A 16,272-nucleotide genomic window follows, 5' to 3' on the forward strand; every position below is an offset into this window, starting at 1 on the left:
TCGTTTTTAAAAGCCTCCGCTTTCGCTGTTCACATTAATACGATGGGGATACGTTTTCAAATGTTTGACTCTAGGCGGTGTGCGTTCTAAAATAAATTTTACAAGTTTTCACTAAAATTCTCATAAAATTTTGGTAATAAATACAGTTGAACCCCGCTATTTCGAACTCTCAGGGGAAACGAAAAATAGTTCGAAATAGCGGGAGTTCGAAATAGCCGATAGTAAATGACTGAAGAGCAAATCCACGGGAAATGGTTTTGAGTTCGAAATAACGGGAAATTCGAAATACCCGAGTTCGAATTAGTGGGGTCCAACTGTATACCTCAAAATCTATTCTTTCTAAATACTATTGGTGAATAATAGATGTATGCGTTTTCTATGGCCGTGAACGATGAACAATTACGATCGTATTTTTATTAGTATAGCCAAAAGCACGTCAATGTGAACGAACCTTACGATTTGCATGAGTTTCTTGAATCGTGTTTTAAAAGCGCGCCTCAATATACAGATCATAGTTATTCGAAAGTTTCCGCTTAACGTACGTGTAGTGGTTAAATTACCAAGGAAGTGCTTTACGGTCCCTAGTGAGCAACAGAAAACAGTAACTGAATTGTTAGAACCAGCGCCTTCGGGCCAATCGTTGTTGTCAAACGATTCAATAGAATTCTGTCATTTTAAGTGCCAATGAAAAAAACTGTTCCTTTAATACGCATGACGTGCACTGTATTTAAATTCGGTGGGGACAAGTTGCTCTTTCACTGTGCCCAATTGGTAGAAATATTGGACTGGTAACAAGTCAATCTGATTGGCTAATTCTTGCATTATTGACGTTTAGCTGTTATACTCACGTATTAAAATAAAATACATGTTGAATACACGCGGTTTCATTTTGAATAATTTACAGATGTCAAGTCTTTTCAGTTGTAAAAGAAAAAAGAAATATAATTAATAGAAAAAAGGGTCCGAAAGATGGAGAAATTAAAAAAACCCTTTGCGTCCACAAGATAGGACTTGTAATGTAGAAATGTAGAACATGAATTTAAAATGTAGAATTCCTAATTTTTTATGCATTTCGTGAAGGAGGTTGTATTCTTGAAAATTTACAGATGTTACGTCTTTTTTAGTTGTAAAAGAAAAAGAAATACATTTAACAGAAAAAAGGGTCCGAAAGATGGAGAAATTTAAAAAAAACCCGTCCACGAGATATAATTTGTGACGTACGAATGCAGAACATGAATTTAAAAGTGTAAAATTCCTCATTTTTATGCATTTCGTTTTATTTTCATAACTGACATGTTATTCTATTGTTTCTATTGATGACATTAATTGAAGTTTGTTCTTGATCACCATTAGAGGCTAAAAGGCCATAGTGTTTACTGCCAAAGCGCTCTCCACGTGTAAATTTAGAAATCCAACTTATTAGTTGAAACTGTTTTGAACGTTTTAAAAGAAAAATGCAGCTTTTGTTGGAAGTTTCGGCAGTTGGTCACATCATCGTCATCACGTCGTTTCTTTTTAATCTACAAGGAGTCAGTAACGTGACAGGACAGTTGGACTATATGGATTTAAATCTCGGAGAAGACGTCGCAAAACCAACTCAAGCAAGTTGTGAATTCAAGAAGAGATCGGTACGCAGTTTGAACGGTTCGTCGCAGGAGCGTACCGTGGTAGGGCGGAATTCCAGCGATGATACTGTCAACTCTACAGTGGATAACGATACATCAGACTTCGTTGACGATTGTTTGGTGTGGCCCTATGATTGTCCCGAGGAAGTTAAAATTTCTTGGTTACACGCGGCACCGTTTGTTTACGATGCTAGCGGCGACAACGAACACACACCAGATATGAAAGGCATCTTTCATGAAGTGGTCACCCGTGCAATTGGTATTTGTTGCAAAACATTTGCGGGCAAAATCCCGCAAATCCGTTTTCTAAAAAGAGCGTCGAATCTTAGGGTTCTCCATCGTGAACTTATCCATGGCCTGGCAGACATGATAATTCCTGTACACAGCGATGAAGATAAATATGGAGGAAGCTTGCCTTATATTAAAATATTAGATTCCCCTGGTGTTGTACTTATTGTTTCTCATTCTGAATCCACCGTTAAAGAATGGAAAGTGGTGTTAAAGGCTGTGTTGGGAACATGGCCCGTGGTGTTAATGGCGTTCTTAATGTCGTCCGTCGCAGGTGTATTTATCTGGGCCTTGGTGAGTTTATCGACTTACAATAAAAAAGTTCACCTATTTAAAATCAATTGAAGCGTAAAAATGGAGGCGCGGTGATCAGGTTGAACGTTTATTAACGAAAGAGCTTTATAGAGGTCGATATCGCAATCATTGTTTTCATCGTGAATTTTAGGCGACTTAGATCATCTTAAGGAACCTCTCGGCACAGGGACAAGAATTTCTATAGGAGTTTGTGCGCGTACCATACAATACTTTGGTCAAATAATGCCTTGATCGATAGTTTTACTCGATCAAGCATAAATGAATGCTTATGGACTAAAAAAAAAAAAATTTAATTTTCTTTTAAATAAATAAATAAATAAACAATAGTCATATCATTTTTATCACGGCAAGTGAATATATAAAAGGTCTTTACAGTTCTTTTATCAGACACATATTTGCATACGCAGGCTTGATTTAATGTTACGTCTTCAGATCAGAAAGAAAGAGAAATTCATTCTATTGAGCGCGTTATCAAAGACCGTCACATCCCGGCGAGGGTTAGGACCTCCTGTTTAAATGTGTCTAAAAACGTCAATCAGAGAAAATATCACCCCCCGCATTGAATAAAACGTTCAGTTGTGTACCTTGCAATCACGTTACTTATTATTTACAGAGCATAATGATATCACACATGTTGTAAACTTCAACACGTTTGGCTAATTGCTCTCTCCCAGAGTAAACACGGCTATCATTTAATATGTTTACCAAGTATCGTATATTACATATTTAACGGGATTTTTCAAAAGTAATTTGTTTCCTAAATGTTGATACTTTTTGTTAGGACTCTTCCCACAATCCTGAGCAGTTTCCCTCAAGATTTGATCTTGGCGCCTTTGAGGGATTTTGGTGGGCATTCGTTACCATAACAACCGTTGGGTGAGTAAAACCCTCCTACTAAATTAGTTTTGAACACGCACATGAAGCACGTGTGGTATAACTTGTTTGTTTCTTGTCGTTTCTTTACTTAATCCTACAGCTCATGATCAGGAATAGAGTCAGTTTTCCCTTGTATTACTTGTCTGTGAAGTATGTAGAAGAAGACAGAGCCTAATTTTCTTGTCAATGGTTGCTAGGCTGTGCTCGTTTTGTTATGATAACGACTTTTTTCTTTCCAGTTTCTAAGCATTGCTTTTGTAAATATATAATAATAAAATCTTCTACTCTACTTATAACAGATTCTGCACCCTGTGACAATTGTACATGAGTAATAACTTTCTTTTTCTCCGTGCGTGATAATTTGAAGTCTCGTGCCTTATAATGTGGTATTTTTTTTAAAGAAGAGAAGGCTAACACCCTTGGGCGAAAGAGATCAAACAAAAGAGTAATTTGGGCATATCTCAAAGCTTTTACTCATTGTAAAACATGAAGCAGAAAAGCACGCAATCTTGGAGTTCTTCGGATAAACTTACCGTGTATCGGGAAAAAGAATTTTTACAAAACTTTTGCTTCGACTGCCGCACTTCCTTAAGTGCAGTAATGACTAAGACGCTGCATCTTTCGTTAACGTACCTCATTAACTAAGCTCACAGGCCGTACTACTACAAGTAAATATCGGACCGAGGTCCAATATTCACTCAGAAAGATCCTAAGCAAGCTTGTTAAATGAAAGAATTAGCACTCGGCTGAAAATAATCCCATGATAGAGAACTGGAAAGACGCTGTAAAGTTCTAGCGCAAAATTCTAATTGAGAGCCGACTAAACGGTTAGAACACCCTTTAACGTCCAAATAGCCTGGTTCAGGCTCTTGGTGAGTGGACACAATCGAAAAAGCGGGCAGGCGATGATAGATCCCTTGATAGAGAACTGGAAAGACGCTCTAAACTTCAAGTGCGCAATTCTAATTGAGAGTCGACTAAACGTTTACAACACGCTTTAACGTCCAGATAGCCTGTTTCAGCGGGCGGGCGACGATTAGAGTCTGGGAGAGGAAAGGAGAGAGCCGTAGGTCCCAGACCCCGCTCGTCGTTCTCCCCCTTCCCCCTCCACCCGCTTTGGATCGTCCCCACTGACCAAGAGCCTGAAATAGGCTGACGTCGAAAAGAACATGAAAGAAGAGAATTATGATTCTTCCCCCATACAAGCCAGAGTTTCCCTCAGAAACAACCCCACGCAACCACACCCAGAACTAATCAACTGATAGTTTAGGCTGAAGATAGTTTGGGTTTGTCACTCTAAACTTCTAACAACCTGACCTGTTCTTTTAATTGTTGATAAAGCTATGGCGACAAGACACCGAAGTCTACTCTTGCCAGGTCGTTTGCCTTGGTGTGGATATTGATTGGTGTCACTGTTTGTTCTGTGATGACTGCTACCCTCACCAGTGCGCTAACCAATGTCAAGCTTGAGAAATATGACGTGACAACAGGAAAACGGGTTGGGCAATTTTGTGCCTGTATTTTGTTCTTGGAGACTTTGTACTATACCTAAAGGGATGTTGTAGTAATCCCACTCTTTTTCCCTCTAGGAGGTGGTCCTGCATTGATTTTAGATCTGGGCAGCCCGCTTGATTTTCGAGGGTTTGGATATTTTCCAGCAACAGAAGCTAAGAGAAAAGAAATTGAATCCTCGTCTCATTTAAATGGAATGGAAAAAGCGTGAAATACGAAATTGCGGCCATACCTTCATTAAAGTTCATCCCTCTTCCAAATGACAACAAGAACATTTATGCTAGGTTCCATGGCTAAATCACCCTAACACCTAACCCTAAATCTACATAGCCGTAGCCCTTTTAAATTAAGCCGAACTAGGCAAACAATCTAATTAACACGGCTACTCGTTATACTAACCACTGAGTAATCCTTGCATTAGGTTGGCGTCTTAAGGGACAGCCCGGCTTTTCAGGACGCCGTTAATTTGGTCGCTAACATTACAAGTAAGAATACGTTATGCTGTTCTCATTAACTGTAGCAATAGGAAAAGAATTAGTGATAGTATAAATGTAGCGATTATAAAATGTAGCGTAATGTGTTTATGTTAACTTTTACCATTAATACCGTGTGAATTTTAATATCCTCTTGAAGCTAAGACGAGTGCTTATTAGTTCAGTTCCTGACTGTCCGTACACCTCCACGCTATTCATTTTGTTTTTTCAACTATCTCAGGTTCATCTGTATTGCTTTTGAGCTTTCATTTTCGCTAAATTGAAATTCTTTCAGCAACCGAAGGCCGTTAATTTGAAAGACCTATTAATTCAATTCTTTTTAAAGCTGACAGCACAACTGATTTCTAGCAAAAAAGGTCTTTGGCTGCGATTTCTTATAAAGCCCAATTTGCATCTTTAGTTATGTTAATTCAACCGGACGTATCTTTTGTAGCTCTTGAAGACCGTGATGAGATGTACGACTCGCTGACAAACCGAGAAGAAATCGACGTGCTCGTAGATGATATTTTCATTGGAATTGAGTCTATGAAGACGAAGGATAAAACGCAACAAATGTCAGTAGCCAACTTTATACCACATAACCGAGCCTACGGAGTGGCGTATGGGAACTATGTGTTTCAGGAGGGTATCTCGGACTGTTTATCAAATGTGATCAAGTTCCGTTACAATGATGTGCTTAAAATCACAAGTAATTACATCAAAGATTCTAAGGTGAGATGAACTTCTGGATTTAAATTATTCTATAACACATCCGGCTCTAGTTTAGTGGCTGATACTGAACCAATAGCTATAGAGGTAACGTAGCTTGATAAAGTTAAGTCTGTATGCGAGCCAATTGGCCCATCAGGCCGGAGCTTAATTCAGTTTCTGTAGCATGAAGTGACTAGGAGTATTTCTATTCCCCCTTGGATTGGCTGGCAGTCCACCGCAGGGCCCCAGCGTTAAGTTCGCCGGTACCCATTTATACACCTGGGTGCAGAGAGGCACTGTGAGAGTGAAGTGTCTTGCCTCAGAACACAAAGACAATGTCCCGGCCAGGGTTCAAACCCGGATCGCTCGATCTGGAGACGAGCGCACTAGCCATGAGACCACCGCGCCATCCATAAAGGTAAGGTAGCAATCACTAGTTGGTTTAATTGGAATTCGACAAGAGAGGATCAAGAATAAGAGAGTTTACCTCCCATACATCTCTTATTCTCAAGGTAATCTCTTTTAAGTTATTTTTAGATCACTCCTGATTTCGAAAATCAAAAGAAGGTTTAGAAAAAACCAATCCTGTGAGGTGGATTTTGGTCACGTGGACAGCCCAAGCTGCTTTACACGCATTTTCATTCTCCTAGAAAACATCCACGCGACGCGCGTAGTATACTTGTCCGCGGAAAAACAGGGTACCATGTCTTAAAAGAACTCTTTCAACGTGATAGTTTTTATATATCCAAGTAACAAAATTTCTCATTTAACTCTAAAAGGGTTTTTACATTAAAGAAAGGAAAAGACTTCTACATTAACTCATAATACTGAATACAATGGTAATGATGGCATCCGTCGACAGTGATATTTGCTCTGTTAACCATTCAAGCCCGGGATGACGTCATATCACGGCACGTGTAAACAAAACTATGGTTCATGGGCAAAATAATGCCAATAACATGTGATACGACGTTTTTTTTTTTACTCTTTTTTTGAGCAAAGTATTCCCTCGATAACTGGTGGGAAATATTGACTGGAGAAATCAACAGCCTTACCAGACACCTCTCATCTTCTACTTCCGGTTGCATATCAGTTTCAGGTAGTCCCTTAAAATGAAATGTACAAATCTGGCCGCGCACCTCCGTAGTGACAGAATTGACTCTCGACCAAGAATATAAAATTTAACGCATATTTTGTCTCGTAACAGAAATTCAGTCACTCGTAAATACCTTTGCTTTCCAGGCTGCCGAAAGTCAAGAGAGGTCCACCGATGTTGAGCGTAATACCATCAACTCGTTTGACCCTCAGTCGCCAGTGTTCGTTGCTGTTGTGGTAGCACTGTCCTTGTTTCTATTTGTCGTTCTTGTTGGTGGCAAACTGTGCTTTTTCATAACAAAGCAGCTTAACAAAAGGCGAAATACTGGACTAATGGTAACGGCTAGGGAGGATTCAGCTCCGCAAGGTAATTAATATTCGTTAATAATTCACCAGGTTTAAACGAAGGAAATCATGACCGTGACGGTGTTTGGATATCTAATCTTAATTAGCATAGATTTTTACGTTTTCTCCCTAGTTTTGGTTTCGATTGAGAAGATATATCAAACACTCAAGATAGTGTTTGACCACATTTCCAAACACCTCGAAGTTCGTCAAAAATGCTCAACTTCGCGCCGCATTTTTGACTCTCTCCTTGGTTTTTGAAAATGTGGTCTAACACGGTCTTCCGTGTTTGATATATTACCTCAAAGTTACTTTTAATCAAACCTGTTATACATTTAAGCGGACACAAAGGTAGTACTGTGTCTAAATGTCATTTATACTCACTCCAGCATTGAGGAGCAGCTTTGGCGAAATATTTCTCGATTTCCTTTAGTTAGTACTTAACCTTGCAAAACACCTCTTTCTCAAAACGTCTTTCCCTTATTTTTCTACAGAAATTGCTGAAGAATTTAATATATTGCCGTCGACTTGTCGTCGTGGACAACAGCAAACAGAGGTTTAGATGCTGGGATGCATTGCATAAGAAGACTAAAAGTTAAAATCTGCTAGCTATGGTTGGAGTGTGACATGTTACAGTATGATTTCTTCTTTAGGGGTAATATACCCTGATGCTCTTTATTCAAATCGACGTTTTGTGCTATTTACATATTACGTTGTGAAGATTTCTTGTACCCAAGAGTACCTCCTGTGGTTTACAGTGGAAGGTATCTTAATCTTATGACGAAGTTTTAGATTATTTTTAAGATTTGTATGATGAAAAAGAAAAGAACAGTTATAGGTGGATTTTATCCAAATTCATAAAAGTTTAGATACGCAGTCATGTAAGCTAAGGATGTCGGATGAAAGTTATAAGCTTTCGAAACATAAAAGTGAATGCGTAGAATAGAAGAAGCGATGCACCGTGAAAATACAGATGAGATTATTAACGTGAGGAACGTGAATTCTTATGTTTCCTTCTGTTTGTTAAAATGACTCCCTCAGACAAACGTTTAGCAGAATTTTGAAAAACTTCAAAAATACAGAAACCTACAAAATCAGAAAATCTCTGAAGGGTCGAAACGTATCAGTACCTCAAGGATTAAAATAAGACCCTGCCGAAATATTTTTACAATAACATGCGTGGATACCCAAACTTCTATTCGGTCTTGTTTCGTAAGCTTTACTCTTAGATCGGGATTCCTTTAGCTTCAGAAAAAATCAAGTCACTTCAACCTTTAACATTTCCTTTGTATTTTATATTTGTTATTGCTTAGGTCCATTCTCCCTTATTGAGTGAAAATCATGGAAAACTAACAGTTATTTTCTTCTTTTACTTGGAATCTCTGAATTACACTGGAATCTCTATTTCGTAAGCTTGAACCGTTGAACCAAGAGATAACTCGAACCAAAAGTTGTTTCCCATTAGATTTACTTTTTTTGAACCCTGTAATTTTATTTCTTATCCTGCTCTTGTCTAGCCCTCGATAATTCAAAACTTCCGCACACTCAAACCAATCCTCGGACCTTGCAGGAATAACTCACCTTTGATAGCTTGCACCTTTGCAAATTTTAAAAAACTACGCTTCAGCGCCGACTTTAGGAAGCAGCTGCACGACCAGGAATCAATTAAAAAATGACAACTGGATTACATTTGTTATGGTGTGATGTCCCGAAAGAAAATTATAAAACGTACGTCACAAAAACTTGAGAGATTGTGAGCTAATGTAACTCGGGACGAAAAAAATGAAAAAAAAAACAACAACAACAACAACAACAAAAACAACAACAACAACAACAACAATGTTGCCTGTCTTCGTCCTTTATTATTTATCTTGAACTCTTTAATTAACAGTTACATTGTACGATTTAACTTTGGAGACCTCTTAATGGCAGCTTATCATAATCGATGTTTCATTAATGATGTGTTTTTCTGCCACCTTTGGTTGAAGACTTTTCTTTCTTGTTTTTGGTGAAGAGTGCCTTTCCTGAGGGCTGATGTAAGTCGTCTTCACTCGGCACGCCTTCTGAATAACTTGGATTCGGAATGGGCGCGGAGCATGTCGCTGGTTTTGTGTAGGGAGCGCTCTGCTCTTGCAAAATCGGCCAAGCATCGTACCACTCCTTGATATTTCCGATCGCTGCATCACAGCTTTTCACATGTGATGCAATTACGTCATCACTAAGCACGTGATTCCACATATTGATTGAGGTCAAACGAATTGGAAACGCCTGTCCTTGTGGGACATCTAGACCAAACCTTCCCCCTCCTCTGAAGCTTTGAACTCCTGAAACCTTTTTTTTGATAAATAGCTTTCCATCTATGAAAACTTGTAACACGCGGTTCACACCGGACCATGTGGTGGAGATCAAATGCCAGGCTGGATTTGTCATGTATTTTTCTGGCCACAGCCAGCGGAATTCTGACGGTACTTCGCTACTGAACGAAATAGAGTAGAGGAAGAAGTCAGGAGTGTCTACTCAGTTACTAAAAAAATGATATCAGGAGCCATAATCGGGGACGGAGACCGTAAGTCTTGGGATTCGCGCGCACCTATAATATGGGACAATTTTCTATTTTTAGAACAAATTGCGCCATCCTGACGTCATATATCCGCGCGGATTCACGCGCATGTCAGGAGCTCTAGCGTGGATGTTGTCACGTTGCGTGATCAAATGGTGAGGGTTGAGAGATTCTCTTGCGTATTTTTCACAGCGATGGCAGGGAATAAGGTAGGGAATACGAACCAGGGCGCTTATATGTAGTTTTATGCTCTGAGCTAACGGAAAAGGTGGGTTTTTCAGGGTCGAAAACAAGACTTCAATCTCGCGCTGGGAATGAATAATAAGATCTGCTCACGCTAGTTGTAAGCTTACCCGTATGTTTTTGCGTTTGTTCTGACTCAAGAATCTAGCAAGAAAACTCTCTACTCTGGTATCGAGTTAATTTGTGAGTTTTTCAGACAATGGTTCATCATAACCAAAACCTGTTTTGACGGTTTCCTATTGTTTCTGCTTGTTTGGTGAGTTTGATGAAAGGAAAGTCTGACGCGTACAATTAGCTCATTTGCATAGTGCAGCTCGTGCACTTTCAAGTCCGAGTCGGTGTTGTCAATTGTCAACAAATCTTGACAACGATTTCTTTCGTTATCTTTTGTGCTGAGATACTGTAACAAATTTCACGAACGCAAAAAAGGCTACTAACATCATGTGTGTTTCTTCAACATAAGCATAGTGAAGTTTTACATTGCGAAAATGAAAATAGACAAGGAGTTTTGATAACTCGATCAACAAAATCGAAATCGTTATTCCGAGTTGATTAAAGAAAGCGTCATCGTAACTTTGCTGATTATTTCTGCTTTATTCACATATTTTCAGCTTAGCTTTTAATATGTTCTCAAACATTTATCAATCTTAAACATATTTAAAAACTATAGAGTTATTGTTTGAGTTCGATGCACGCTTTCACACGAAAGTACAGCAGAAGTACAATTTTTCATGTTTACTGACTGTACAAAACACGCATCGGCGGGCGCTCTCATTCATCGACTACAGAGAATTTACTGGATTTTTACACGAATAAAACTGAACAGTATCTACGGACGTAAAGTTATTGGGCCTTGATGAAACGTCAAGCGTTGCTTACAATTCAAGCGAAACTCAAACTAGCAATTATTTTGTTTTACTTTTCGGTCGCGATAGACTGGCACATTCCTCGTAAGCGTGTGGCAAGAGGAGCTAGGAAACTATGAAGTCCTGAAGCTCTGCTATATCTAAATATATCCAGCTAGTTTTTTGTTGTTTAATGGAAAAGCTGTTAATCTTCAACCTATGTGAAATTTACAGAGGAGTAATGTACAGCTCATGTAAAAAAAGCATCCGTCGGAACACAACTTGGTCAGCGATAAATATAAGCTTACAGCGGAACATACCTAATTTCGACACTGTCTTACTTCACTCAAACTGGAGCAGCGTACGACGAAAATACTTAAGCAAAATTCCAACAAACGTAAACGCGTTGAGTTGTGGGCCAAAAACATGTAAATGTCGGGAATTTCGGACGCCATATCCCCCGCGCGACATCCGCAAAAATCCTCGCAGCATGTACGCGCGTGTGCCGCAGGCGATGGCGCAATTTGTTCTAAAAATAAAATTATTGTCCCTTATTATATGGCAAGCTCCGCGAGCGGGCAAGATGAATCAAATCCTGCGCTGTGATTGGCTACGCGAGCGGGCAAGATGGGGCTATCTTGCCCGCTCGGGACTACCCGCCGTGTCCCGCAAGAAAAATTTCCCCGAAAGCCATATAATAAATTCTTTACTCACCAAGCTTGTTCGGTCAAGATGGCTGGATATTGACCTCGTTCTTTTCTGGCGAGTTTATGGACCTCGACTCCGTCTCGCTCCATAAACTCGCAAAAAAAAAGAACTTGGCCAATATCCAGCCATCTTGACCTCACACTTGGTCAATAACCCATATATATCATGGGGACAACCCCACTACTAGAAATGGCGCGCGCTTACGGTCTCCGTCCCCGATTATGGCTCCTGATGATATATACTTTCAGTGAAAGAAAATCGTTATTAAGTTCAAAAGAAATTTTTCACAACCTTCTGTCATTTTCAGTTACTTTGTCGGTTGAATCTAAATTTGTTAAACAACAACAGGTATTACTTCTTTAATCGTATCTATAACAAAATTCTCGATCATGATTGGTTCTCGGCGCGCCTACTTGTCACACAATCGGCGCGCGATCAGGTGGGTGTTCAATTTCAGGTATCCAATTTGAACTTTTTGTAATTGGATACCCACGCGATTTACACGTCAATTACGCGCACTTTAATGGCTTCCTTCGTAATGTTTTGTGCAGTTTTCAAAACTGACTTATGAAAAGTGCTACACGTTTTCGCTCAAAAGAAGTTCTCAAAATGCATTTTTAATTCCGAAATTTGTTATAGATACGATTAATAAGTAATTGGACCTCGTGTCGTACAATTCAGGGAGTAATCGCGCGAGTAATTGCAAAATCGGACGAGCGCGAAGGGCGAGGTCGATTTGAAATTACTCCACTCGGTCCAATTACTATTACTTATATGATGACAATGATAACTAGACCTATAGGATCACTAAGGTAACTTAGAAGAGTACTGTTCACATAATCTGTAAGTCACTATTCATCGACGTTAAGCTTGAACAATAGTCTTAGTATATACCAACGGAGACGTCTGACATAGTTGAAAAAACATAATTAACGTTTGGTATCTAGGAACAAACCGCAGCCGGGTATTTCACTGGCTCGGTATATACTCAAACATTCTTTACTTCAGAGTCGGTAAATGAACAGCGAGGGATATTTACCTAGACATCCACACTCTGAACGCCATACCAGACGGACTATTTTCGTACTCCACAAAATTCAGGAAAATACGGGCGTCGGAATAGAAATATATCCCAGGGGTGGGCACCTTGGTGCCGGATAATTGGACCCAAAATGACACTGTTAATTCTGACATTCCAGGCATGTTGGTGTCGAAGTTAGTCTCATTTGGGCCTTTGAGTTCATTTCCGTTAACTTCAAAAGTTTCTGAAACGAAAATGAAAAAGAAAAAAAAGGTTTAATTAAATTTCTAAGGTAGGAATTGAAAACTTATATTAGCATCTAAACCACCAACAAGCTATTACGAGGTTTTCGTGATTTCGTGGTATACAATCGCAAAAGATACCCTGGTGTGTAAAAGCATTTACTTTCTGTCCTCAGCACTCCATGTAAGACCAAACGTAAATTTATAATGACGCCCAAGACCAGAAGACGAGCAACCCAACCACTTTCACATGGGAGTACCACCCCCCACCCCTCCAAACCCCCACCAGGGGAAAGTCTTTCTGGAAACACTGGTTAATATACACTGAAATCATAGATAATTTCAATGCTATCATTTATATTACGACTCACCCTTACAAACTCCCTTCGATGTCAAGAAAGTGTTTTCAGGACAGTGATCCAAGCACTCGCCAGTGTTGATGTCCTTGGCCATTCTGCAGGCTTTACATTGGGTACTCTTTGGCCCTGTGCATCCTAAATCAAAGACGTAAAACTTCTGTCATGTCAGGCAATGTGTCAATGACGAACCTCATTTTAGAGTACTTTGAAACATTGCTATCGCAAACCCTTTAATGGATTGTCGTCATCGCTGTTTAAAATACGGCAGCGAAAGCACAGCTTAAAAAAGTCAATGAAAATTTGCTCGCTTGCTGCAGGACGTGAGGTGCGAGGTCAGTATTGATTCGAAGAAAATATAATCATCAGTTTCGTTAAATTATTGATACAGTCAAACCTGTTTTATGGGCAGAGGCAGAGGCTAAGATACTTCTGAACATTTTCGGTCATTAACTTGGTAGATTTCAGGTTGATTTCGAAACATCGTACTGCACCCTCTGTAATGGTTATGGAGATATTTTTCATCATGTCTTAGAACAAAGTCAAACTGCGTTGTCGAAATATTTAAAGGTTCAATCGTTATTTTAACAAACTTATATATTTGGTTACTGTGATTTGTTCATTATTGCATCTGAAGTTCCAATTCTTCATCATAATTTTATGGGTTATTGCCAAAGATGGCTCAATATTGGTTGAGTTTTCTTTCTGGCGTCCTTATGTGAGACGCTGTCTATGTCCATAATAGCACAGAAAAGTACCTATACAGTCATCTAGATAAAATCTGAGCTTGGAAAATAAAGGATTCACTACATGCCACAAGGAAACTATTGAGGGACTCTGGAGGTGATCTCGAGCGGGTCAATCACAAAGTAGAAGTCGGCTCATTTTTCTCGCTTGCAGAGCTAGCCCCACAACTAAAGAGATTATTGCGTCTCTTCTTGCGATAATTAATCAAACGTTGCACTGCCAATGCCAATGCTAATGTTGAGGGAACTCCCGAGAGTGAAGCTTAGACAGCTAGGAATATGGGAGGAGGAGGGTTTCACGAAGCCCAAGCCCGTTTTGCGAAGCACAGAGGTAGGCTTCACGAAATCAGCTAGTAATTAATTTCCCAGAACTTCTGATCGATCCGACAGAGTATATTGCATGTACATTTACTCTGAGATTGGTGCATCAGCTCAATTCACTCTCTTGAACAGTGAAAATAGGAAACAGCCTTACATACATGTTTCATTTGATTCTGTTTGTATAGAACTTGTTTGTCTTACCGGAACATATGAACCTTTATCTTACCTGCGGTTGGATCACAATTTAAGTGGCATTGTTCAGCGCACAAGCCGGTTGGATTGTCCTCCCTTGTGCGGCCCTTACAACTTGCATCGGTCAGTTTTCTTGGCAGCAAATGGGCATCCATTATCTTAGCGGGAACGTCTTCGATACCAAATGCGTAAAACTGAACGCTTAGTGGTGGATCAGACCCGTTTTCTGCGACGTCTCCGAAACTAAGAAATACGTCCCCAGCATCTGAGCTTCCTTGGCTTTTGCCGTATTCGATGCGGACAGCCTCTTTCGACTCTGTTACGCAGACAAAGTAGGATTGGTGTATGGATTCCGTACCAATACCAACAGCACTTTCATCTTCGATGAATATCTTTGACGTTGATCCCTGAAATGACATGTTTTTGTATATACTATTTTGGAAGAACTGATAATATCACATGTATGGAGTGCTTGAAAACTAAACGAGTTGCTCAATTCAAAATAATCACCCCTGTAGCATCCATCCTCTATATACCCCCTCCGGCCCCAAAATTTGCTCCTGCCTTTTCGGTGACTGTTCAACTTAAAAACTATGCTAATCGTCATTGAATCTCATCGGCGCTGTAAATACCTTCTTTGGTGGAGTAGTTAGATTAGAAAGTAGGGAAACCTCTTTCAATATCTAAAGAAGAAACTTAATGCCGACTCGATGACAACGCATGCAGAGAGAAAATTGTTTTTCAAACAACACTAGTAAAAAGGCTTAACCATTTCTGGCGAATTAAAATATTGGTAATAACCTAATTGCAACCTATACTAACTTCAAGACATCAAAGACTTTGGTTGTTACGCATTTTAGGCAAATTCAGAAACTGCAATCATCTAATAATGTAATATATCCACCAATTAAGTGACTAAAGCTAAAATTTGAAATAACTGAGCGACAAAATAACTTCACGCTACCTTGTATATATCAACTCTGTCGCTGGCTATTCGAACAGTGTACTGCGAATGCGGTTTTCCTGGAGACACAGCAAACATCACATAGATAGTTCCACTTGAAATCGCCGTGAAATGTAGACATTTTCCTCCTTTTGGATCAAAGCGCAACGCATTTGAAAACATAACTTTACATGTCTTAATAGCGGAAGCAGGAGCGGAGGCATCCATTAACTTTGAGCGACGCTTAACTGTTTTTCCACGGTTAACCTCAACTTGTCCAATAATAGAGCCCCTCATGTTAGAATTTAAACCTTGAAAGATTTTCTTGGACGCTTTAAAGTCGCTGTCAGTAAGAACAAGTCGACCTGTCTTTTCATCGAAGCTCAGCACCAGACCAAGAACGGAAATTTTCTTGTTTTTAGGGTCACCACTACCTCCATTGTTAAAGCCATTGTAAAGGTGAAGAACTTTTTTCTCGTCATCAGTGAACCAACGATTGTCAAGGAATCGAATGCGTCGCACCATATTCTTAGGAATCACCACGCCTCCGTGCTGGGAATCTTTCAAGTCTTCTTTCATGTCGATTATGACTTTGACCGGCATCCTGGTTGTTATCAATGATTTCCACGTGGGTACACCTTTGACTCTTAACAATTCTCTTGAATCTGAGCTATCATTTAGCGCAAACAGTGCGCGGCTTGATGGTTCTGACACAGCGTCGGTGGCTACCTCAGTTGCAGGTTCAGAATTACACTTGAGGTTGAAATCCGAGATGGAAATGGTGCCCTGCGTAAGAAAGATTTTTTTTTATCAAACATAGACTTAAAGTTACGGTATTAGTACGTTTATGTCTGC

The 16,272-nt window shown here is 39.6% G+C and overlaps 2 protein-coding genes across 2 annotated transcripts in view; one reads left to right on the forward strand and one right to left on the reverse strand.

The window, feature by feature from the left end:
* The first annotated feature begins 1,367 nt into the window (after nucleotides 1-1,367).
* Nucleotides 1,368-8,231, forward strand: LOC110061214 (uncharacterized). Its single transcript, XM_089290078.1, has 7 exons — nucleotides 1,368-2,207; nucleotides 3,010-3,104; nucleotides 4,446-4,602; nucleotides 5,038-5,101; nucleotides 5,544-5,821; nucleotides 7,043-7,262; nucleotides 7,735-8,231. Exons 1-7 carry the CDS (start codon nucleotides 1,455-1,457, stop codon nucleotides 7,800-7,802), a joined length of 1,635 nt encoding a protein of 544 aa, XP_089146204.1. The 5' UTR covers nucleotides 1,368-1,454; the 3' UTR covers nucleotides 7,803-8,231.
* An 851-nt stretch (nucleotides 8,232-9,082) lies between these two features.
* The window catches only part of LOC110061329 (uncharacterized), a 34,212-nt gene continuing 27,022 nt past the window's right edge, over nucleotides 9,083-16,272 (reverse strand). Inside the window, exons 10-14 of the mRNA XM_089290058.1 lie at nucleotides 15,439-16,203; nucleotides 14,509-14,881; nucleotides 13,231-13,353; nucleotides 12,636-12,861; nucleotides 9,083-9,716 (exon numbers count right to left, since the gene is read on the reverse strand). Of these exons, the coding sequence (XP_089146184.1) occupies nucleotides 9,194-9,716; nucleotides 12,636-12,861; nucleotides 13,231-13,353; nucleotides 14,509-14,881; nucleotides 15,439-16,203 (2,010 nt within the window). The 3' untranslated portion in view covers nucleotides 9,083-9,193. The remainder of the gene's footprint in view (nucleotides 9,717-12,635; nucleotides 12,862-13,230; nucleotides 13,354-14,508; nucleotides 14,882-15,438; nucleotides 16,204-16,272) is intronic.

Source organism: Orbicella faveolata, unplaced genomic scaffold (genome assembly GCF_042242905.1).
Source record: "Orbicella faveolata isolate gen_17 unplaced genomic scaffold, um_ofav_v1 contig_1, whole genome shotgun sequence".
NCBI lineage: Eukaryota > Metazoa > Cnidaria > Anthozoa > Scleractinia > Merulinidae > Orbicella > Orbicella faveolata.